Raw genomic sequence first — 25,303 nt, forward strand, 5'->3', positions numbered from 1 at the left:
TGCAGTTCGTGGGGTCGCAGAGAGTCAGACGTGACTGACGACTGAACTGAACTGAACTAATTTCCAAGCTTCCTTTTGGCCACTAGGGCTACCAAGGTGAACAAGACAGTGTCCTTTCCTGCGTGACCCTGTGTTCTTGTCCCATCCTGTCCTCCTGCTCATGCTCACGCTGGGTTCCAGTTATTATGTTGTTATGCAGTGCTCTGCTTTCTGCACCATCTCGCCAGCCCTTCCCTGCCTTCTGGAAACACTGACCGATGGAAGAGAAGCCGTCAGGGCTTCTCAACAGAGATATCCTTGGGACACGATTCAGTAATATTTAGCACCACCTAAGAAAAGCATTTTAAACTTGTCTGCATATACTAAAGCCCTTTTACCATCTGTTAGTGGAAAATATTTAAAAGTTTGGTAAAACTCTTAGTGATTGAAATAAAACTCTTGGTGTTTGCCTTCCTCTCCTTGGGCATTAAGGGCCCACTCTGCTTTGTCTCTTCATTGAGGGTCAGGCAATGGCCAACCCACCACCAGGCAGAGATGGACCTTGCTTTTTGGTCTTTTTTTTTTTTTTTAATGTCAGCAGGACTTCTGAATCTTTCAGGAGTTCTGTTTAAAATCTACTTGTGTGTTCCCCCCCAACCCCATCCTTCCTGCATTCAGGTTCATAGAAGGGTATACAAAGGCCTATTAGTCACAACAGATGAGGTGGACAGGACTTAGATTTATTAAGTGGCAAAGAATAATGATGTTAAATCGCTTTAGGTTTAGATCAGATACTTGAATTGACCCTTTCCCCCCTTTTTTTAAAATGTGAGACAAGAAAAGTATATTCTGGACATTAGATGAAAAATAGGTTAATTTTTTAAAAATGAGATCATTTGGAATGGTACCAAATGGCAGACATACAGTTTAAATGCACCTCTTTAGCTAATTTCTCGTGAAATCATCAAATGAAAACAAGATGATTGGGAGAGGTTTTACATTAACACCGGGACACTCAGAGTTCAACAGATAATGACTGGCCCCCTCCACAGCCTCTGCTGGCCGGAGAAGCTCGTCTCCCGGAGCCCTCGGTGACTCAAAGATTTTAATTCTTGTCCTCTGGATAGAAGTGAAATCGAATGCAGCCCTTGTGTGTGATGCTCGTATTCTGACTTGTGATCATCTTCCACGTGGCCGGTCTGAGGGACCTTCCTTTGTGTCAGGGAGCCCCCTACATAGTTTAACCCTGGGCAGTGTCAGGCCCTGAATCGAGTCCAGAATTTGAGCTGCTGCTCTGAGCTTAGTTTTGTGGCTGGAAACATTGGCAAGTGCCCAGCTGAGTTATCTCGGGAAGGAACCTCTTGCATTACTTGCTGATGTCGGGGAGGCAAAAACTAATTGAAGAACGCTCAGAAGAATAAAGTTCAAGTACTTTGCTCTGATGAAAAAGGATATGTTTCTTGGATCCCTGAAAGGGAACTTCCAGGTCTCATTTCACTCTTTATGATCTTTAAAGTTTGAGTTCTGTTCTTTTTTAGGGCATATTTTTCCTTGTAGATTCAGAACAACTAATAAAATGGAACGCTGGGTGTTCCTTATGGTGTCTCTCTGAGCTGACCTCCTACTTAACCCCGTCCATTAATTGTGAATTCTGGTGTCCGTAGCTGACTCTTCAGACCTTCATTAATTCTCCTTCCTAAGTTAGGAGGTAGTGTACTGATAGAGAGGGGAAATGCGACCTCACTTGTGGTTTTGGTGATCCAATTCAAAGGGCCAGTTCTGATCGAATATTTGAAGTTTTTATAGGAATAAAACATGTGAGGGGGGTGTGTGATAGAGAGAGACAGAGAGAGAGAGAGAAGGAAGGGGGGCATACAGAAAACCTAACCCCATAACTTTAAACAAGATTATTCTAGTGTTGAGATGATTGTGCATCTTTTTCACCTGGAAAAGATGGTCTAATATTTTTTTTTTTGACATGAACCATTTTTAAACTCTTTTTTAACTTGCGGCAGTATTGTTTCTGTTTTATGTTTTGTTTTTTTTGGCCATGTGGCACCTGAGATCTTAGCTCCCTGACCAGGGATTGAACCCGAACCCCCTGCATTGAAAGGCAAAGTCACTGGACTGGCAGGGAAGTCCCAGCCTAATTTAATTAATCAATTAATTGTCTGATGAATTATTTAAAGGTGTGCACAGCTTTGTGTTTCTTCTTCATAGATACTGGCTTGCTCTTGATTTGCTGAGTTACTCCTATGCAGTTCTAGGTGGGGTGTGTGTCTCTGTATGTGTGTCTGTGTGTCTGTGTGAGTGTGTGTGCACTGGAGGTCATTGTAAGGCTCTTCTATTGAAAAATGCTATTTTGTCCTTTTTTTACCTGAAGGGGGGAAATTCAGTTCCGTCCCTCACACCATTTGTCTGCCCTGCCCTCGGCTGTGCCTGTTACCCTCAAGTCCAGAGACCATGCATTTTATCCATTGCAGAGACTAAGTCTCCTATTCTGCTGTTCCAGGAAGAGGCAGTGGAATGCTGTTCTTGAAGGTTCTTGTGTATTAGGAGAACTAGAGAAAGATTGCTGCACCACTGTTCCCTTTCATGGAGAGCATTTCTTCTCTCTTTCCTTGGGAAGAGATGACCGATACATCCAGTAGGGACAGTAGGAGCCTGAATTTCCTCTCCTGGGATGTGGAAGCTGCCGTGGGTAAGCCCTGGGCATGAGATTTGTTCCTCAGAGCAGGACTAGGGAGCTTTTACTCAGCTGAGGACCACTGTGGAGACACATGACGTTTATCATTCTTTTAATTGATGTATAGTTGATTTACAGTGCTGTGTTAATTTCGGCTGTACAGCAGAGTGATTCAGTTATGCATATATATACACTTTCTTTTTTTATATTCTTTTCCATCATGGTTTATCATTGGGTGTTGAATATAGTTCTCTGTGCTGTACAGTAGGACCTTGTGTGTCCTTTCTATATAGGAAAGCTTACATCTGCTAACCCCAACCTCCCACTCCGTCCCTCCCCCTTGACAACCACCAGTTTGTTCCCTGTGTCCATGGTTCTGTTTCATACATTCATTTCTGTCATATTTTAGGTTCCACATGCAAGTGATATCATAGGGTATTTGCACTTCTCAGTCTGACTTAACTTCACTTCGTATAATTATCTCTACGTCTATCCACGTTGCTGCAGATGGCATTATTTCATTCTCTTTAATGCCTGAGTAGTATTCCACCATATATGTATGTATGTATATATATGTGGGCTTCCCTTGTGGCTCAGTTGGTGAAGAATCTGCCTGCAATGTGGGAGACCTGGCTTGGATCCCTGGGTTGGGAAGATCCCCTAGAGAAGGGAATGGCTACCCACTCCAGTATTCTGGCCTGGAGAATTCCGTGGACTGTATAGTCCATGGGGCCTCAAAGAGTCAGACATGACTGAGTGACTTTAACATATATATGTATGTAAGTATATATATATTTAAAATTTTATAATATAAATATATTTATATTTTTCTGACTCTTTCACGACCTCATGGGCTGTAGCGCACCAGGCTCTTCTGTCCATGGAATTTCGCAGGCAAGAATACTGGAATGGTTGCCCTTTCCTTCTCCAGGCATCTCCTGCACTGGCATGTGGGTTCTTCACCCCCGAGCCGCCTGGAAAGCCCGTATACACCTGCTACATCTTCTCTATCCATTCGTCTGCTGATGGACGCATAGGGTGGACAAGTTCTGTTCTTACTGCATGGATTAGAAACAGGAGAGACGGTGCCTCTGTGTACTTTTCACTTGAACTGAATGCCATCACTTCCCAGCATCCTAACTGGATTATGGGTTAAGAAGTAGATAGAACATCTGATCTTGTTGTTTATCTTTGTACCACGGAGAGATGATTTGGCCGGTGTTACTTGGATCCCTGGTTTTTGAATCTGAGGAGTGAAGGGAGATGGGGGGGGGGTCTTCCCATCCGCCCCCTCCCCTCCCCTTCTCCACTTGGTACTGTTGGTTTCAGGGCCACTTGGGGGCTGGATTTGAATGTGATTCAGCTCTGCCTAAAGTGCATCACTTGAATGCAGTGAGAGCTGTCACCCTCGCTTCTAAACAAAGTTTTAAGTAATAAACCTGACACCTCCGGGAATCAGTTCATACATACCTGGACCGCGTTTTTGTGCCCAGCCCAGAGCTTTTTGAGAATGGCCAGTTGAAGACAAAAGATTTTCAGTTCATCTGATTGACAGGGGTATCACTCTAGAAAGTGACATGTTTCCATATGGAGCCATTGGTGTTGCTTCTAGAGGCTCTTTTATCATTATGCAAAAACACTGAGTCCGGATCACGATGGCAGTCCAGAGGGAGCACAGCCGCTTGTCGTTGTTTCCTTCAGTACCACTGCTGGTGCCGGGCCCTTCTGTATGCAGGTTCGTGGCATGCGTGAGTGTCCACAGCAGACTGAGGAGTCAGGGAGGGGGAAGCGTTGCACACCGACTGTGTGCTCTGCCTCAAGCGATGCACGCGACAAACAGGTATTAATCCAATATCTTCAAAGTCCTGGGAATGAAAGTGGAATCAGAACGAGGCCCTTGCCAAGCGTTCAGTCCACAGGGGAAACAAATCTGTAAATAATAAAACTACAGCCCAGTGCAACGTTAGCAAGGTCTGAACTGTCTAGAGGTAGGACAGAGGAGGGAAGGGTGCCATCTGATGGAGATAAAGGAAGGCCCTCACAGAGGGATGTCTAAGTCATTTTGAAACCTGTCTAGGTTATTATCGAGAGAAGGGAATAAGGTGAGGAACCCCAGGCAGCGCTAGTGGTAAAGAAGCCGCCTGCCAGTGCAGTAGATGAAAGAGACGGGGGGCGGTTCGATCTCTGGGCTGGGAAGGTTCTCTAGAGTAGGAAGTGGCAACCCATTCCAGGATTCTTGGAGAATTCCATGGACAGAGGAGCCTGGCGGGCTACAATCCATGGGATCGCAAAGAGTTGGTTGGACACAGCCGAGTAGCTGGGCACAAGGTGAGGAATGGTGGGGTGTGTTTGGGCAGGTGGCAGATTTCAGTGCGGCAGGGAGAGTGGGGCTGAGGGCTTCTGTGGGGCAGACACTAAGGAAAGGAATGCTTGTAAGGGGGTGGGTGCCCAAAGGCAGGAGTGGGCAGCGCCCCTGCACTGCCACCATCGCCACCTTCCCCGCCAACCTCTGTGCACATGGCCGCTGTGCTGGGCCCGCCCTCTCCACCTCTTCCTCCCCTTCTTTTCTTCCTCCTCCTCTGTTGGAGCGGACGGTAACAGTTCTCCCCCATCCTCTGCTCTGTACTCACCCTCCCTTTCTGATCTCACACAGCCCCTTGGATTCAGATGACTTCCAGTGTGTCTGTTCTCTTACTGCCTCTAAGCCATCACGACCCCCACTTCTTGTGGGAATCAGATACTTAGCCAACATAGAGCTGAAAATCTCCCTTCATATTTCTCCCCAACCCAGCTTTCCTTATTCTTGTTTATGTGTGAAGAAGAATGTGGTGAAAGTTGCTCACTTGTGTCCAACTCTTTGTGACCCCATGGACTATAGAGTCCATGGAATTCTCTAGGCCAGAATACTGGAGTGGGTAGCCTTTCCCTTCTCCAGGAGATTTTCCCAACCCAGAGATCGAATCCAGGTCTCCCTCATTGCAGACGGATTCTTTACCAGCTACACCACAAGGGAAGCCCATTCTTATTAGTAGCATTTTCCAAATTTCAGAGGCTTAAAAGTCATAGAATTGTTACTTTTAAAAATTTCACCTCCCCCTTACCCAGACCGTACGCAAGTTTTCTTCACAATTACTGTCACGTTGGTGTCTTCATTCTTGAGTCAGACTCCGCCACCAGTGCCTCAGCGCTCAGCCTCTGGAATATCTTGGGAGTCTTTTCTCTCCTTGTGAACAGCAGTTCAGGCTCTCATCATCTCCTTGCTTGGATTGCTGTTAATACAGAAAGTCCCCATCCACTCCCCATTCCCATTTCTGCCAGTCCCTTCGTCCCGTATAAGCATCCCTGCCCGATTGCCCTTCCGAAATGTCATCTGATCATACTGCTTCTCCAAGCAAACCCTCGCTAAAGGCTGGATCCTCGCAGGCTCCCCATTTAGGACCGGCTTCGTGGTTCAGCCTTTAAGATTCCATGTTCTGCTCTGACCTGCCCCTCCAGTGTAATTTCTCTGGAATATAACCTGATGCTCTTTGCTGAACAGGATGTTAAATGGAAGATCTGGCTTCAGCAACAAGGTTTCTGCATGAAGAATTTTTTAAAAATGTGAAAACTCCTGACCTAGAGTCAGAAAGTAGAATGATGGTTGCCAGAGATTGAGGGGAGGGAGAGATGGAGAGTTAGTGTTTTATGGGTGAAGTTTCGGGGGGAGATGAAAAATTCTGGAGCTGGAGGCGGGTGATGGCTGCACAGCAGTGTGAATGTATTTACTGCCCCTGAATAGTATGCTTGAAAATAGTTACAACGATTCATTTATGTTACATGTATTTTACACACACACACACACACACACACGCCCTGTACTTCTTAGCCAAATAGAGAGACTATAAAAGCGAGAGGTTATTGAGGGTTGGGGTGAGGGGATTTTGTAGAGAACTGGGCTGATTCCCCCACTGCAGGGTAATGGGGACAGGAGGAGGGATTCCAGCCTCTCACCTCAAATCTGAAAGGGGCATCATCTGCAGAGTTGGTCACATGTTTTCCTCAGTGGGGAGCCTCGTGGCCTGGCACCTGACAAGGCTGAGAGATGGCAGACTGCCTTGGTGTGGTCTGCGTGGGGCCTGAACTCACTCTCTCTGATCAAATGAAGAGGCAAGTGTTCCCCGTGGCCCCACCGTGGACCGGATTCCCACAGGAGGGTCACCAAGGATGTTATCAAAAATGCTGTCTAGGAGCTGCCTGGAGACTTGATGGTACCCTTGCCTACTCACGAGATGGAGGCCTGCAGGGGTGTCCCCGGGGAAGTGGGGGAAATCAGTGAGCCCAGGCTAGAGGGCGTTCAGCCAGGTAAAGGAAATGCCGGGGGCAATCACCACCAAGTCAGAAGTCTCTGAAGACCCCATGGGCGGATCCCATAGGTCAACCTAAAGAGGGTAAAACCATTCTAGAACAGGGCTGTGAGCTTTCCCTCCCCTCATCTCTTCTCCCACCACCTCCTCACTTCACTGATTCTGGGGTCTGGAAGGACAGCTAGTGTGATGGGGAGAAGGCAACAAGATCGGGAGAGGGAGCTGACCCCACCACTTCCCCCATCTCGGGCATCCTGGGGACCCTTCCAGGGAGGAGCAGGGATCACCTTCACAAAAGAGCTGAGCTGTGGATTAACCCATGTGGGTGAGCCTGCTATATCCTGAAACAAGAACTTTTTTTTTTTTTTTTTTTTGCCATTTAAAGGGTTGTTAGGCCTTGCATTATCTAAGCATTGTCAGGTTTTAAGCCTGCCTGAGTTTTCACCCAGAAACAAGAGAAGAACGTTTTCCTGCCGGGCAGGTTTAAAGACTGGCAGACAAAGATAGAGTTGCTCTTACGTTGACACCCCCTGAGTCCTGCTCAGTCAGGGAGCCAGTTGCACCTCCCAGCTTTGATGCTCCAGACAGACAGACAATGTGATATTCCCTGGATGCTCTTGGCCGAATACAATTCCACTTCTGTGCTTTGCTTTCTAACCTTCCACGACTTCTCTTCCCACCCTGCATTTGAATTTTACTTCTTGTGTGAGAGGGCTGTTGATACTTGTCTGGTCATCCGTCCATTTGGATTTAAACTGCTTGAGGGCAAGAACCACGTCTTATTTACCTCTGAATACCATGAATCAGCCGTCATGATTCTGAGTACATGGCAGACATTAAAAAAAAAAAAAAGAGGATAGAAAGACCGAGTGACTGATGAATGAAATAACCCAGTTTGATAGCTAATATATATTTGTGTTTATGAAGGCGGGAAAGAAAACAGTGTTACGGCATTCCCATTGCTTTTTTCTCCTCTGTTGCCAAGCAGAGATTGCATGCAGTTTGTTGGAGTCACAAACAACTCTTCTGATGCGTCCAGGCGTGCACGCTATTCTGTGCACCTCTAAAGAGGAAGTAGTGGCTTTTTACCAGTGCATGCATGTAATTGTTTTCCATTGAAAAAACAAACAAACAAACAAACTACATGACAAGATACCCATATTCATCATAGAAAATTATAAAATACAAATAAGCATTGCAGTAAACAGTCACCCGCAATCCACCTCCCAGGCATCACCTCCTTTTAGCACTCTCCCATCTTTTCCCATATGCCAAGTTCTCTGTTGAAATAGCAGTAGAGACCGCTGGAGTCAAATTAATATTTGTCTTATCATTTTAGGAAGAGATTGCAGAGGAATCGGAAGTGTGTGAAAGGGGAAGATGTTGGGAAAGCTTAAAATCCTGAATGTCTACATACGTCCCTGGGTGGGGAAGTCAAAGCTAAGAGTGAGTGAAGTGATGAACTCAACCCTCATTATGTTAGAATGCTGTTGCTGTTTAGTCGCTAAGTCGTGTCCGACTCTTTGCGACCCCATGGACTGTAGCCCGCCAGGCTCCTCTGTCCATGGGATTTCCCAGGCAAGAGTGCTGGAGTGGGTTGCCATGCCCTCCCCCAGGGCATCTTCCCAAGCTAGGGATCAAACCCGCATCTCCTGCTTGGGGATTCTTTACCACTGCGCCTCCTGGGAAGCCCCTATGTTAGGATGCTCCACACAAAAGGCAGCGAGCTGGGGACCAAGAAAGAAATGTAGCAGAAACTGTTCGCAAGTCAGCCCACCTCCTGCATCCTCAGCCAGCTGAGATACTGTTGAACCAAGCTGGAACTTAGAAGCAGCTTCTTTCTTCTTTGCCTTGGGTGCTAATTAAATGGGGTCAGAGGAGAAGGGGCAAAAACAAAGAGTGTGACAAAACTTTACAGCCATATTTTTCCACTGGGGAGATTTTGCCCCCCAGAGGACTTTGGAGATGCCTGGAGTTATTTGTGGTTGTCACAATTAGAGGGCTGGTGCTTCTGGTGTCTAGTGGTTAGAGACCAGAGATGTTGCTGAGCACCCTGCAATGCACAGCACAGCCTCCCATGGCAGGGAAGTATCTGGCTTCAAATGTCCATAGGTTCAGAAATCCTGCCTTTTAAAAAAGGCAAGGAAACACTTGGCAGCGATGCTATTGCATAGAAGTGCAAGGACTATAAAAATATTTATTGAATTATGTCTCACTTGCCCACTGAGCTGTCAGTTTGAAAACTTCTCAGTGAATCTGGAGTCTGTCAGGTAGGTTACAAATGGTAAAGGTTTTTTAACAGCCATCGGTGTTTTGTGCAGTTTTGAAAGGTCAAGAGTTGTCATAAGAAAGAGAAGAAAGCACTTCATGGAAAAATCATACTTGAAATTATCCCAAGTAGCTTTAAAAAAAAACTGATTTGTTAGTAACATCACAAGTCAGATTGCTTCAGGTGACCAATGAGAAAGGAAAAAGATTGAAGGTATTTTCCATCTCTGTCTTTGAGTAGTTTTGAAAGACTGAAATGACTGTGGTTCCCCTCTCACCTTTTTCCTCACCCCACAGTAAATGCCACCAGTTTCAAGTAACTAAAATGTGGCCTATTATTTTGCATTAAGTTCAATAAAAACATCTGTGAAATCTATAAGTCATAATTCAGCTCCCCCCAAAGTTGGTTTTTTAGAGTATGTTCTACCCTAAATTAGCCAGAGGAGTTTATGCAGTATACTCATGTTTAAACATAAGGAAGCTTTGTGCCCAATATGGAGGGAAAAGGAATGCTATGTTAATTTCATTGTTATTTCAGGTCTGTTTCAATCTGAACTTCTGGGTTGTCTGAAGTAGCCAAGTAATGTTACCAGTTAGTAATATAATCTTTAAAATGCTTAAATTTAACCATCTGTTTTTCAGAGCATCTATGAATCGTTAGGACGATTGAAGTACTTTTGGTATGAAACAAAGGGCTTGGAAACTGGTACCTAATGGGGGAAGCAAAATTAGCTTGGGCTTCCCTGGTGGCTCAGTGGGTAAAGAAGCTGCCTGTAATGCTGGAGACCTGGATTCAATCCCTGGGTTGGGAAGATCCCCTGGAGGAAGGCATGGCATCCGACGCCAGTAATCTTGCCTGGAATGTCCCCAGGGACAGAGGAGGGTGGTGGGCTACAGTCCATGGGGTCGCAAAGAGTTGGACACGACTGAGCGACTAAGCACACAGCAGATAGTGGGCATTTTTCTTCTAAGAACTCTGCTTAAGGTGTCACCCAAGCTGCAGAGAAACTTGAAGTGTTACTTTAGTGTTTCAAGTAATGTTAGTGTTACTTGAAGATGTGATAGTTCCTGTGGTTAGCCATACCTTGAAGCACGGTGTTGTATTTCACTAAATATTTTGATTCTAAACTAATCCAGATTTAACTAATGTATTATTTTTTTATCTTTGTTGCATTAAAATGTTTAAAAATTTGAAAAATAAAACATTTGAAAGCTGGTGGACAAAACTGATTTCATTAAATCCAGGACTGGAAACAGACAGGTGATTTTTAATCCAGGAGCAAAGCTGGGGAAAAGGGGCTTTTGGGGAGATAAATAACAGAGCTTCTTTCTAGCTTTGCTCTTTCTATGTTTGTTAAGTTGTTGTTGTTTTTTAATGAAGTGAATCCCTTTCTAGCATCCCTTTGAGTTTGTCCTCGGGCCTTAGGAAGACTTGCAAGGCTCAGAGACATCATTCTGTACCTGTGACACTGACCCCACTGTTTATTTTCCAAATCCTGAGTAGTTTGAGGGGACACAAAGAGGGCACTGTGTGTGGTGACTGCACCTATTGGTAATCTAAGGGAAGGTCAGGATGGCTGTCTAGTCCCCAAGTCCCTTAAGGGGTCAGGGGGTGCAGTCAGGACTCAAGAAAGAATCAGATGGGCTAGAAGTAAAGACATAGAAGCCAGGCATGTAACTTGGAAAGCTTTATATTCTTCTTTTCTTTTCCTTTTTTTTTTTTTTTAGGATGATCAAATCAATGAACTTGGTCTTTATGAGCGTCACACACATGCATAGAAAAAAGAAAAAAAAAACCCAACTTGACAGGAATGTGGGGAGAGGGATCTAAATTAAATATAACAGTTGCCTGCAGTTTAGTTGCTGACAAAAATCAGGTCGTTTTCTCTGAGAAGCATGTGTAATACGTCAGGAAGAAAAAAAGCACAATGAGCACACTTCTTACATGAAATCTTATGGGTAGCACCCTATTAATTTTGTATTTTTAAAAATACTCCTCTATCTTCTTTATTGCAAATCAATAATCTTCATATACTTGACTTTCACCTGCCTCATACTTGGCAAGGAGACCCTAGCTTTCTCTGACTACCCCACTTAGAGCAATGAGATCTCCCTGTCATATTTCCTAACTGTCCCACAGATCTGCACTTGCTTACTAGTGCCCCTTACTGTTATGTCTGTCTGTCTATCTATCTGCCTATTTATCCATCCACTGGGCTGGCCAAAAATTTCATTCCAGTTTTCCCTTAGGACCTTAAGGAAAAACCCAAATGAACTTTTTGGCCAACCCAATATGTATCTATCTATCCATCCATCCATCCATCCATCACAAATGACCACCAACTTGGTAGCTGAAACCAACAGAAATGGGGGCCAGAAGGCTGATATCTGAAGGTTCTAGGGGAGAATCTTTCTCCGCACTCCTTCCAAATGTGTGTTGGCTCCAGGCAGTCCTTAACTTGTGACTGCAAAACTCCAGTCTCTGTTTGTCTTGGTCTGTTTGAGCTTCTGTTCCAGAACATCATGGACTGGCTCGCTTGTAAACAACAGCCATGTATTTCTCACGGATCTGGCGTCTGGGAGTCGAGGATCCAGGTGCCAGCGTGCTCAAGTGAGAGCCTCCTTCCTGGTTCACTGTCAGGCATCTTTGCCCTGTGTCCTCACGTGGAAGAAGGGGCACGGGAGCTCTCCGAGGTTTTCTTTACAAGGGCACCAACCCAGTGGATGGGGGATGGCTCCGCGTGACCTAATCACCTCCCAAAGGCCCTACTTCCAAACGCTGTCACCTTGGTGATTAGGCTTCGACATACTAACTTGGGGTGGGGATACCAGCACTCGGTCGGCAGCACAGTATATGTCTTCACGTGGCCTTTTCCACTGTGTCTCTCCCTTGTTCTCATCTGTGTATGATATGGACACTTGCCATTGGACTCAGGGCCTGCCTAGGTAATCCAGTCTATCATCTATCTATCTAGTCCTTTTTGGATTTTTTTTAGGTTTCCCAGAATGCTTGAGTGCACAGTGTACAGTAACAGCTAACAAATGTTTACTGATTTGAAAGTGTGGCCTTTCTTTAAAGTAACCCAAATTAATGGCTGGGCTAACTGTCCCACCTTGTTTCCAGGGTGTTCTCTCATTAACGCTAAGGGCCACATGTCCATAAAGACACTCTCGCCTTCCAAAGTAAATGTATGTTTCAAGCTAGAGACCAGAAGTTCAATAGCCACGCCTAAAGCTGGAGCAGTCAGCAGGTTGAACTGTTATTATAACTTGTAGGATTGCTGTTTTTCTAAGTGTTATTTCTTGGGCTGCAATTAACTTCCTGGGTGGTCTTGAGGATTACTAGCTCCCAGCAAGGTGTAAATGTCTCGGTTGCATCAACCCTATTTATTCTTTATTAATTTAGGTGCCCTGGAAAAGAAAGAAAAAAAATATTGATTGGTGCTTTCGAAAGAGGGGGAGAAAATCATAGTATGAATATGCTCGCTCTTACTTGATTCCCTGAAGCTGAGTATGTTATAAATATAAAACAAGGGCAGATATTTGCCGTGTTCTCCGTAAGTTCTAGAAGCAGCATGGCAGAGAAGAAATAGCATGTGAAAGTGATCACGAGACTGCGGTCAGGAAACCTGGTCTAGATCTGGGAGACATCCACCCTGCCTCTGCTGCCATTTGTGTGGCCTTGAGCAAGGCACTTGACCTCTCTGAGCTTCCGTTTCCTACCTTTTCTGGAAGTCAGATGAGTTAAACTAGTTTTCTGTTTTTTTAAAAAATTGGAGTGTAATTGCTTTACAATATTCTGTTCATCTCTGCTGTACAACAAAATGGATCAGCTATATATATATATATAAACCCCCTCCCTCGAGAGCCTCCCCCCCGCCCCCCTAGGTCATCACAGAGCTCGGAGCTGGGCTCCCGGCACACACAGCAGCTTCCCATCAGCTCTCTGTCTCACCCTCGGCAGGGTGTATATGCCACTGCTGCTGTCCCAGTTCACCCAGCCCCCTCCTCCCCACTGCTGGGTCCTCTTATCTCTCTTCTATGCCTGCATCTCCATTCCTTCCCTATAGATAGGTTCATCCGTAACGTTTTTCTAGGTTCCACATATATACATTATTATATGATACTTGTTTTTCTCTTTCTGACTTGCTTCACTCTGTATAACAAGAGTTCTAGGTTCACTCCACAGCACTACAAATGACCCAGTTTCATTCCTTTTTTTATGGTGAGTAATATTCCATTGTATACACCTCTTCTTTATCCATTCATCTGCTGGCGGACATCTAGGTTGCTTCCATGTCCTAGCTATTAAAAATAATGCTTCAGCGAACACTGGGTAAGGTATCTTTTTGAATTACGCTTTTCTCAGGGCATATGCCCAGGAGTAAGGATTGCTAGGTCAGTCATAAGGTTAAACTAGAAGGTTTTCAAACTGTGTTCCAGTGTGCCATGGTGCTTTCTTCTTAACCACTCCCTTGTGGTTCTCTCTGTGATGAAAAACTGGGTTTGGTTCAGAATTAAGAAACTCTAGCTTGTTTGTTCTTCATTCACCTGTTTGCATTGCAGCGGAAAGCTACAAGGACACTCAGATGGTGAAGATAAAAGAGGAGCCTATGGAGGTTGACATCCAGGATTCACAGGTCTCAGTATCACCCAGCTGCAATGTTGGCTACAGCACTTTAATCGGGCGAGAGAAAACGGAACCCTTGCAGAAGCTGCCAGAAGGCAGAATACCCCCGGAGAGAAACCTGTTCAGTCAGGACATCTCCGTGAAGATGGCATCTGAGCTGCTTTTTCAATTGTCAGGTACGTTTTCCTGCAGGAAAAATAAAAGTCAATAGTTGGGCCTGATTTGAGGGAAAGCCACTCCAACAAAGTAAAAAACAAAACAAACAAAAAAAAGAACAACAACGTGCATTATAGGCTTTTTTAGACAGAAATCCATTTTGTTACTTTAACATGAATTTCGCCACTCAGATGAACAGTCCATCAGATGTTGCCAAGTCAAACTCCTGCCAAACTTTCTTTAATAAATAGTTAAGAATCATTTGAAATTAGAACTCTATTCAGTTCCATGCAAAAGATCCCTGTTGCATGGATGAAATATCTCACCTCTAGTTTTGTTTAGGCAGTTGATCTGATTAACAGCCCTTTTTTTTTCTAATGTGCAAAAGATTAACTTCAATTAACTCTAACAGTGGCTGAATTACCATGAATTCCAAAGTAGTGTGGTCGGAATTAATGAGATTTTACTATATCTTGCCCCTGCAAAAAAAAAGTCAAGGAAAGGGAAGAGTAAAAGATGAAACTGTAGGGACTCTTTCCCCGGCTATAACCTGGTAGAACATTTTCTGTAAACCAACCTTTTCTGCTTTGACTACTTAAAATTCAAAGTCTAGAAGTCAGTTGCTAGCTCAGCTAAATGTCTTGATAGAATAGGTAAGGGTCCTAGAATCTAAGTTGTTTCCTTTATTACCTTTTTCAAGCAGCATCCTCTTTGTTGTTATCAAATGTGCTGTTACTGTTTGAATGTGATTGAGATGAATGAAGGAGACTCATGTAAGATTCAGACTTTTATAGAAACACAGATACTTTATATCTTTGGTCAAGCATTGGCCTACATACTGAAATTCAGGCATCAGTAGTGTTTGTCACTGATGCTTCATGAACTCTGTTTTGCTATGACTTGCAGATTTAAAACACCATTATTTAAATGCCGCATTATTTAAGTGCTAACTTTTTTCCACTAAGAAAAACCCCAGAAAAAGGAAAGAAGCTAGGATCTGCATGCCACTCTGATAGCTCATTTTCTCGTTGGCCTTGTGACACCACCCATAGCTGTGAAGTTACTGGTTGGTGCTGAAAATGGTGGCGGTGGGTTCTCAAACAAGAACTGAGCTTGTGCAGAGCTCAGAGAGGTGGAAATAGTGAAGTCAGTAAACTGAATAGGCCATATAGTTCTTGGCAAGTTCCAAAGACGCTCCAAACATGCAAGATGCTTTTCTTTAAAAAAAAAAAAAGGCAAAATAGGCTGAACACATCTCTAAAAAACAGTGTAATTTTGTGAGTGATTTGGCAGTTCAGATTTGCAGAAGTGAGGCCAGTGTGGCTCTTTTCAAAAAGTCTCTATCTCCAGCAGTACATTAACACGGTCTACTATCAGCTCAAAACTTTGTGTCTGAGAGTTCTCACCCTGGCGCTGTCGCTGACCGCCCCGGTGACCTCAAGCAAGTCATTTAGCCCCGATTTCCTGTTCTCTCAAAGAACCCTGCCTGTGAATCCAAATTCACCCTCGTTGTCACTGTTGAGTGGACAGAAAGGAATCGTCCACGCAAACATGCACACAGCAGCCTCAGACCAGTGTTTAAAAGCATGGGAAAGATAGCATTAATCTTTGTTTATGTTTTCTCCCCGAATCCATGAGATTAGGGGTTTTTCGCTTGCCCTGCCGTTGAAATCTGAAACCCTTGTAGAGGTGGCCAGGTTTCCTCTGGAGACTTAAAAGAAGCCACTGAGAGCTGTGACAGTCAGAAGCCTCACATCTGAACTGGTTAGGGAAGACCAGAGGTCAACTTTTGTGCTCTTGAAAGCTAATTAAATAATTTCTGACAGCTGGTAGATACAGACCTCAAGACGGAGCAAGGGAGAGTTTACCTCCCCTCATCTAATGATATTTTTTTGTCCCCTGTGACATTTATCAGAATAAGCACTCAATGACTCTCACACCCAGAGGTCTTACGACTATTTTTATAGCCTGCCTCACAAAAGGGCCTGACAATACGGAATGCTTAAAGGTTGTCATCAAAGTCAGAAGCGGAACAGTTGCAACAACTGCAGTTTTCATGCTGAATCAGAGAAAAGCAGATTTTCAGTTGGGGGAAAATATAATCGAAATAACTGTCTTTGTGCACGTGTGTGTGTGTGTGTGTGTGTGTGTGTCTGTGTGTGTGGTATGTACATATACTTATTGACGCCTGATGAAAATTGGACACATGCCTGTACTTTGTTAGTAACTCTTTCCCTTTGATTGGTTTTTAGTAAACTATTTTGGTAGATGCTGTTGACATGCTTCCGTTGCCTGCTTTACCAGTAAGACAGGAAGGGTTTGAATGCTTGAAAGAGAAACCAAAAGAAAACCGCAAGAGAGAAAGAGGTGTGGAGGATGTTTCTGCTTCAGCCTTAAACACACAGATTGAGTCAGAACAAGCTAAGAGATGTCTATTTCATCCTCTCTCTTTACAGAGAAGGTGAGCAAAGAGCACACTCAGAAAGAAAACACCGTCCGGACGACCACCAGGTAGGTCACTGTGGGGTCCTCTCGGAATACCCCCTGTGGGAGTCACCAGGCCTGCATCAGAGTTTGAACAGCGTTCCTCAAACCTTTTTCTTTCACTGAGTTCGGAAGTCATCCCCTTTCTACCGTTTCGGGTTTAACTTTGGTTGGTGGAAACAGTAGGGAAAGCAAAGGACCCCAAGGGGAAAGACCATTCATAGTTATTAAACATCTGAGGGTGGCACTGTGCTGGGCGCCTTCTTTATGCTATTTTTTTTTTAATTCCTTACAATGATATTGTGAAGTGGATATTTATTATCCTCTTGGGCTAAAGTTTCCTGACTTGAGGGTTGAAGCGGGTGGCTGGACTGGGACTGGGAGCTGGGCCTGTGTCTCGGGGAAAGCCTCGCTCGGTTGGTAGACCGAGTTCAGCTGTGTTCTTCAGGAGCTTTGCGCTGTGAGCTGATCATTTGTTGCCAGGAACATCCCACCTTTTTAACTCATGGCATTGTTAGGAGAGCAAAAATGTAGAAGAAAGACAGTGCTTTCAAAACTTGCAGGAAAACTGACATCACTAACAACTGTAAGTAAGGAAGCTTCCCCATTTGCCAGAGGAGTTTTAAGAGGAGGTTAGCCAAGGGGCTGCCTGCCTGTCTGCCACCCGTTCCAAGCCTTATAACCACCCAGATCTGAGCTGGCAGACAAGTGCCAACAAGCGCAGACACCATCACTGGAAAAGGAGCTCTGAGGAGAGACAATCTACCCCTTGGAAGGCTTTTTAAAAAAATGTGTTTTATTTATCTCTTGGACGTGCCATGCGGCATGTGGGATCTTAGTTCTCCAACCAGGGATGGAACCTGTCCCCCCTGCATTGGCAGCATGGAGTCCTAACCGCTGGACCACCAGGGAAGGATGTTTCTCCCCCTTGGAAGGCTTTAAGTCAGGGAACTTTATTTCCTGAGAAAACTTAGATTCTTCCTTGTGGGAACTGTTGATGGATTTCAGGGTTTTAATTCTTGGGGCAGAAGATGTGACAGGAATCAAGCTCTGAGCATCACATAGGATGCTCAGAGTACACAGAAACAGTGCTCCTTTGAACCTTCACCTGAGCTCTTTCTTTTTTTTAATCCCGTGAATTGAAATGTGGGACTGGCACATATCCAACAGTGATTAAAAGAGAGCCAGCTTGCTTTACACAGGGTTTGTATACTGTTAGGGACAGAATCTGCCTCTAGCAGAACCCAGGCATGGTCTAGGCCTTGATCCATGTGTGAGTATACAGATGGGAAACGAGTCTTGCGACCTGGTCTGGCCTGTGCGTTGTGTTGGGAAATTGGACTGAGGGGTAGGGAAGTGATTTTGTCTGCTCAGTTGGATGTCCAAATAGGAGGTGCGAACTGCTGGACGTTCCAAACTGCCTTCGCCATGTAAGCTTGTTGTTCAGTCACTAAGCATGTCCGACTCTTTGTGACCCCATGGACTATAGCATCCCAGGCCTCCCTGCCCCTTCCCCATCTCCCGGAGTTAGCCCAAGTTCAAGTCCATTGAATCAGTGGTGCTATCCAACCATCTCATCCTCTGCCACTCTCTTCTCCTTTTACCTTCAATCTTTCCCATCATCAGGGTCTTTTCCAATGCGTCTGCTGTTCACATCAAGTGGCCAAAGTATGGGAGCTTCAGTATCAGTCCTTCAGTGAATATTCAGGGTTGATTTCCCTTAGGATTGACTGGTTTGATCTCCTTGCAGTCCTAGGGGCTCTCAAGAGTCTTCTCCAGCATCACAATTCGAAAGCATAAAATGTAATCTTAAGGCTATTTTTTAAGTATCTATGCTATGTTCATCTGTCTAAACACATGAAATTGGCCAGATTGGTAGACATCGAAAGACAGCAGATTAAAGATAATAGGTGTCAATTTTAATTTGCTTCCATAGGCTTCCTGAAGTGTCACAGGTCAGGTTCCCTAGACGCAGAGCCTGAGACAGGATTCTCATATGGGTGTGTGCTCTCAGGGCGACCTGCCAGGGTGCAGTGGGTTGGGAGAGACAGGTGGAGCTGAACGAGAACGGGGTGTGAGCTGGGTTCTAGCTCCAGCTTCCTTCCACGGAGAGTTCTGAGAAACGGATGGCACCACAGAGTAAATCCTGCCTCGAGGTAAAGGAGCCGGCTCTTGGTATCCCCTTATTATCTACTAATTCAGCAGGAAATGTATGGCCCACCACTCCAACCATGAGGGTGGTTCTCGCTGTGAGCAGCCAACACTCCCAGCACCGTGGGGGTGGGTGCACCGGTGCATTAAAGGTGATCTGGGCAGGACCCCAGCAGCGTCTCCTTGGAGGTGTCCTGCTGGCTCTTTAAGACTACATGATGACACTTACGTAAAGGAAAGGTATGCTGAGAGACTTTGTTATGACATGCTTTTCAGATGTTCCCTGGGAAGAGGTAAGAGGAGGTTTGAACTAGCCCCAAAACAAGTGAAATATGCCTCATAGCCTCAATTCTCTTGGCTGGAGCTGGAGCATAATTATAGGATAGAAAAGACTTTTTTTTAAAGCCATTTGGCAAATATGAAGCAATCCTTAAATTCTCCTGTTGCTGGGAGATTATGAGTAAGAAGAAATCCAAATCAGATCTTTTGCCCAAAGCAAATGAAGAGATGCTTCCTGTGGGCCCCCTACCCCACCCCATGATGTAGTGTTCAGAAATCAGTGTTACAGATTTCTTGGTTTATTGTTCTTTGACAAAATCCTTGGTGTGTTTTTATTTTTCCTTTGAGTGGGCAACTTGCCCAATTAGCCTCTCATCAAAGAGACCTCTTTTTTTCCCCTTCTCACCTCGCTACTTAAGGTGGAATAGAATCAAGCTGCCTTGTGCCAAGAAATCCTCTATAACCTGAATTACTGATAGCAGAAAAAAGAAAAAAATACTAGTTCTATCTCTTCTTTTTTGATTCCTGTTTTAGAAAGAACTTTTTTATAAGAAGTTTGCACAAGATCAACTAATGGGGGTTATGTTTTAAGGTATGATTTGTGATACTTTCCAAAACGATTTGCATCAAGCCTCCAAATTTCCATATCTCCTAATTTTTTTAAGTACTAAGTGGAACATTTGGTTAGTTACCTGATTTCCCATGTTTGATTTCCTAGAAGAAGCTGACCGTCCAGAAGGATCGCTAATGATTGAAGTCAGAGTTCGGAGTTGTCCATGTTTAAGGGTTCCTGGACACATTTGAGATGCTTTCCTTACGAAGGGCAGCCCTGGATGCTGGCCTCAGTGCAGTATTGGGATCAGGCACTTCCAAATGCCAGTGATTGCCTGAGCCCCTCTACACGTTGGGGTCTGCTCTTGAGGTCTGGAGATCCAGGGGAACCAGAGGGGAAGAGAGATGTGCAGTGCTGAAGAAAGAAGCTGATTCTCTATAATTCTCTCCCTGTCCTATATCAACCCACAACTTCCACCACAGTTGGTTATCGTTATTAATCTTCACTGTAATTGCAACCACAAGAACAGAGGAAAAGTGTAGCAGGCCAGGGTGAGACACTCCGTAGCTTGGCATTCTGACGTGTGCTGGTTTACCCAGGCTACAGGAAGCCCATCCCATAAAGGCTGATGACTGCACCCCTCTCCTCATCCAGTCCCCCCTCATCACAGCTGTCCATTGGCAATTCTCTTTGTTGATATCTCGATTATAAGATGGGAGACATGGAAAGAGAAAGTCATGTTAGACAACATTCCTTGTTAGCTATTTCATAAAAGAGGTTTTAGGTAAATACAAGGGTTGAAACCAGTAACTGGCAGGTTTCTGGATCGCTGGCTGTCAGTCTCATTTTTCAAAACCTCTTACAATGGAAAATTTCAAATATAGGCAAAAGCAGAGAATGTCCCCAGGATAGAGTTTAAATAATGAGCAGTTCATGTTAGTTCACAAATGTTGTCTCGTCCATCCCTTCGTTTTGTTCTTCCTTCCCCTAGATTATTTTGAAGCAAATCCTAGACATCATTTAAAGAACTAGATTGAAAATGCCTTAAAAAAAAATCATTCTAATAACTTAGACTCAGCCGCTTAAATTAGGATCATCTTCCCGAAAGCAAAGGAGAAGACAGTCCACCAGGGCATCCCATGTAGCCAGGCAGCGAAATCAATCTGCTTAGCAGCTGGGATTTTGGATCATGTGGTCCTGCTTACCCATGCCTTGACTTTACCCTTTTTCCACCCATGTCTGTGCCCTCCTGGGGGCACCTCCATTGAATCAGTCCTTCAGTTGGAGCTTCACAGTAAATGCTAAAACAGCAGCTCTTCTGCCTGTTTAACCTTAGAGTGGAGAAAATTCAATCTAAGTGTAAAGAAGTCTCTGCGTCCCCTTTGAGATAGCGCATGGCATTCTTAATGCCATTCTGCCTGACAAATGAGATGGGTCCATCCGGACCCAGGAGAACAGAAAGACTGGAGGCTTAAGAGACTAATACAATCTTGATTTTACAATTTCCTTTCCCGGCACAAGCCTAGGTTCTGCCGGGAGCAGATAACCAGCTAATATGATCATTTGTAGATGAAAACATATGAGGCATGATAGCATAACCAGATCCCAAAGTTTAATGGAATAAAAAGAAGATCTACATCTTCTGACATGGACCATCACCCAGCCAGATGCTGGATAAGATCGAAGTAGGAAAATGGAACCCCAGAGTAAGAATCAGATAGCTCCTGGCAGGTGAATTGGACATGCTTGATGTTGCGTAACACCGTGAACTCCAAACAATGGCTGCCAAGAACCTTCTCTTGGTTATTTGTTCTCTCTTCCCCATTAATAATTCAGTGTCCATGGGGATATCGGATTGCAGGCCTATGAGAAAACCTTCTCACACCTGCCTTGCTCTGCTCCAAGAGCCAGGAAGTATCTACCTGAATAGTTTTTTTTTCCCCCCCTCCATTACTAGATGAAAAACAGAAGTGGGGAAGTCAGAAGGGTAGAGTCAGATCATGCAGTGCCAACCAATATTTAATTTGCCCAATTTTCAGAGTTTGAAATGCAGGCTATTTTTCTGGGATTTAGATAAAGGCACTTAGAGTGTTTACTAAAAGACATATGTACTTGGAAGTATCCAATATAGAATTTGCCTGGGTGGTGGTTTGGATGCCTGTCCTTAAATATTTATGAGTCAGTAAAAGAAACCGCACAAATTGGTTAGAGTGCGAGGCGCTGCTTCAGTTTGTACAATTTCCCCCTTTTCGTTTTTTAAGAGGCGTAAGAGAACAATGTTCCATTACCTTAAAAAGTAAAAGATTACAAATAAAGAACACTGGATTACGTGGAAGCAATGAAGAAAATAAACAGGAAACAGAGCAAATGAAATTGATATTTGAGTAGCTCCGCCTGTAGTTGCTTTACCCTTTATATTTTCTGACTTTGAAGGCACAGAACTTTGTTTCTGAAAAATGAAAACTGCTGCTAATTTCACGGGGTCCCTCTAGTTAAGACTTTTAGTGCTTTTTTGGTCAAGTCAAGGCTGTTGGTGGGCCATTGCAAATTTTTGAAAACACCCTTCGTCGAGACACTGCCATCTACTGGAATGCTGTCTTACTAAATATGTAAATCTGTGATGTCTGTGATGTTGAATACTGATCCACCCCCAGGTAGGGCTTCCCTTGTGGCTCAGCTGGTAAACAGTTCACCTGCCATGTGGGAGACCTGGGTTTGATCCCTGGGTTGGGAAGATCCCCTGGAGAAGGGGAAGGCTACGCACTCCAGTACTGTGGCCTGGAGAATTCCGTGGACTCTGTAGTCCATGGGCTTGCAAAGAGCAGGACACGACTGAGCGACGTTGACTTTGACTTTGACCCCCAGATAAGGTGCCTTTGTTCAGTGCACAGCCTGCACCGCTGTCTGTAGCTGCCCTGACATAAATGTTGACTGCAGTGTTTTCCATTGGCAGTCCATCTTTTTCAGCTTTTCTTTGAGTTTTCATTTTTCAAAGAAGTTAAAATCCATCCTTAAACAATGGGTTCTTTGTTTTTAATACAGAGAGCTGCAGACTACTTTGTGCCTTGCTGCCCTTTGAGATTTTTCCCCTTCTTCCTGCGCCAAACCGTCCTCAGTCCTTTTCTCTATGCCTGTGCGCTGTTGTCCTGTAGGTACCACGCTCTGCTATTGTTTCTCCCCATCTGTGGCCTCTCCATCAAGCCGTTCTAGTTGAGGCACTGTGCTTCCAAGACTGCTGAGGCAGTATCACTGTGGAGAGGCGAGTTTCAGTCTTCCTTTCAAGGATCTGAAGAGGGCTGTGCCTTTCTTCTCTTCCATTTCTGCGGCCTTTTTCATCTTTATTTCTTCTGGCTTACAGCGGCGTTCTGTGTGTGGAGCCCAGAGCAGTCAGGAACGAGATGTAAGTCTGTGCGTCTCTGTAAGCAGACATTCTTCTTTGACAGATCATACACGGGGCACATGTGCCGTGCGGCTCAGGCACCACCTTCCCTCCTGCTCTTCTAATCTGGGGTTTTCCCTCAAGGGTCTCTCCATAGTTGTTACTAGAAATATCTCCAACAGTCCGGGGTTGACCTCTGTGGAGGGGGCAAGCCCTGGTGGACAGCACAGCAGCCCCGGGCCCCTCCACATTTCACGGGCATTACAGTGAAATGGGACAAGGGTTCTTGCGTCACTGCAGAGACGACTGAGTTCATCTGTGCTCTGCTCACCTCGGTAGAAGCCCGTTGTCCTCGTTCACGAACACAGTCGGCTTCCTGCGGGAGAGCCGGCTCCTTCCACAAGCTGACATTTCACAGATCTGGACATGCAGGCCCACTTCCGTGGCTGTGCCTGGCTCTGGCTCCCCGGGGTCTGGCCTCCCTGTCTCCGCCACTGTCGACAAGGCCTGGCATTGTGCTCCTCGTCCTGAGAAGTTTCCTGGCTCAGCCGTGGATGAATGCTCGAGTTGCAGCAACAGGCATTGTTCCTTGAAAACTTGGTGTTAGGTTATACGGGGTAGAAGCCTGCATCTAGGATACACTTAACTAGCAGTACTTTTCAGAGAAGAAAATTTAAAAACATTACCAAAATGTATTCTTCGTAAAATACCCTACTTTTCTTCTACAATATTTTAAACAGTCTTTTTCTTCCATGACCTTCAGCCTTCAGCAGCTGAAATCAACTGATATTAATGGAATCAGATTTTAGATAACAATTTCCCTTGCCCATGTCTTTTACAGCTGCTTCAGTTATGTCATCCTTGGCTTATTCTTTAAAAGACTAAGAGTCTCTTTAAAAAGAAAGAATTCCAGACTGTAAACTGTATTCATTTTTTAAGTTTTAAAAAATAACTTTTGTTTCTAGAGAATGTAGAAGGCCATAAAGAAGAAATAATAACCACTTATAAACAATCCTGCTACCCAGAGGCAGCCACTGACTGCTAGGATGGTGGTGTGTATCCTGGTTGAATTTTTATCTATTCATAGATGTATACTTTCCTATCAAAACTGGATCCTACCATATGTACTGTTTTATAATCTTCTCTTTTACCTAGTAATATATTTAGAATTTCTTTTCATATCAGTAAACATAACCCAATATTATTCTTTTAATATTTGCATGTGCCCTAATTTATTTAATATGTCTCCTTAATTATTGAGTATTAAGGGCTTAGTTTTGTTTTCCCAAGTTGTTGCTAATATAAACAATGCCAGGATAAATCGACTCAAGAAACATGCACAGTTTTCAGGCTTTTCTATGAATTGTCTAATTGATTTTCAAAAAGGTTGAATTTACAGTTTTACTAGAAGCTAAGACTTTATTTTTTGGGCTCCAAAATCACTGCAGATGGTGACTGCAGTCATGAAAGTAAAAGACGCTTACTCCTTGGAAGAAAAGTTGTGACCAACCTAGATAGCATATTAAAAAGCAGAGACATTACTTTGCCAACAAAGGTCCGTCTAGTCAAGGCTATGGTTTTTCCTGTGGTCATGTATGGATGTGAGAGTTGGACTGTGAAGAAAGCTGAGCGCTGAAGAATTAATGGTTTTGAACTGTGGTGTTGGAGAAGACTCTTGAGAGTCCCTTGGACTGCAAGGAGATCCAACCAGTCCATTCTGAAGGAGATCAGCCCTGGGATTTCTTTGGAGGGAATGATGCTGAAGCTGAAACTCCAGTACTTTGGCCACCTCATGCGAAGAGTTGACTCATTGGAAAAGACTCTGATGCTGGGAGGGATTGGGGGCAGGAGGAGAAGGGGACGACAGAGGATGAAATGGCTGGATGGCATCACGGACTCGATGGACGTGAGTCTGAATGAAATCCGGGACTTGGTGATGGACAGGGAGGCCTGGCGTGCTGCGATTCATGGGGTCGCAAAGAGTTGGACACGACTGAGCGACTGAACAGAGCTAATGAGAGAGAGAATATTTTAAAGGTCTTTGATTTATCATTAAAAAAAATTTTTTTTTACCAATTGGAAGGTTAAAAATTATGTCTTATAGTTAAGACCTTTTCATTTATTGATTTCTGGTGATACCAAGCATTTTGCTCATGAGGAGGCATTTTTATTTGTTTTTGTTTTTGTTTTTTTCAATTTTTTATTGTCACATTTTTCTGTCTGGTAGTTGGTCTGGGTTGAACTTTTTGTTTGATTGTTGATATTGACTTTTTTATTATGAAAAGTTTTAAAACAAAGCGAAAGAAATAATACAATAAACCACCATATCCCCACCACCCAGGTTGAAAAAATATTTGTTACACTTATTTCACCAATCTTTTTCTCCTTATGTTTT

At 44.3% G+C, this 25,303-nt stretch overlaps 1 protein-coding gene across 7 annotated transcripts in view; it reads left to right on the forward strand.

Moving 5' to 3' along the window:
• Positions 1-25,303, forward strand: part of ZNF827 (zinc finger protein 827) — a 187,993-nt gene that overhangs the window by 88,846 nt on the left and 73,844 nt on the right. For all 7 annotated transcript variants that reach the window (XM_069558545.1, XM_069558546.1, XM_069558547.1 and 4 more), the window contains exons 6-7: positions 13,843-14,082; positions 16,519-16,573. In XM_069558545.1, the coding sequence (XP_069414646.1) occupies positions 13,843-14,082; positions 16,519-16,573 (295 nt within the window). The remainder of the gene's footprint in view (positions 1-13,842; positions 14,083-16,518; positions 16,574-25,303) is intronic.

The sequence above is a fragment of the Ovis canadensis genome, chromosome 17 (assembly GCF_042477335.2).
Source record: "Ovis canadensis isolate MfBH-ARS-UI-01 breed Bighorn chromosome 17, ARS-UI_OviCan_v2, whole genome shotgun sequence".
In the NCBI taxonomy this organism is placed as follows: Eukaryota; Metazoa; Chordata; class Mammalia; order Artiodactyla; family Bovidae; genus Ovis; species Ovis canadensis.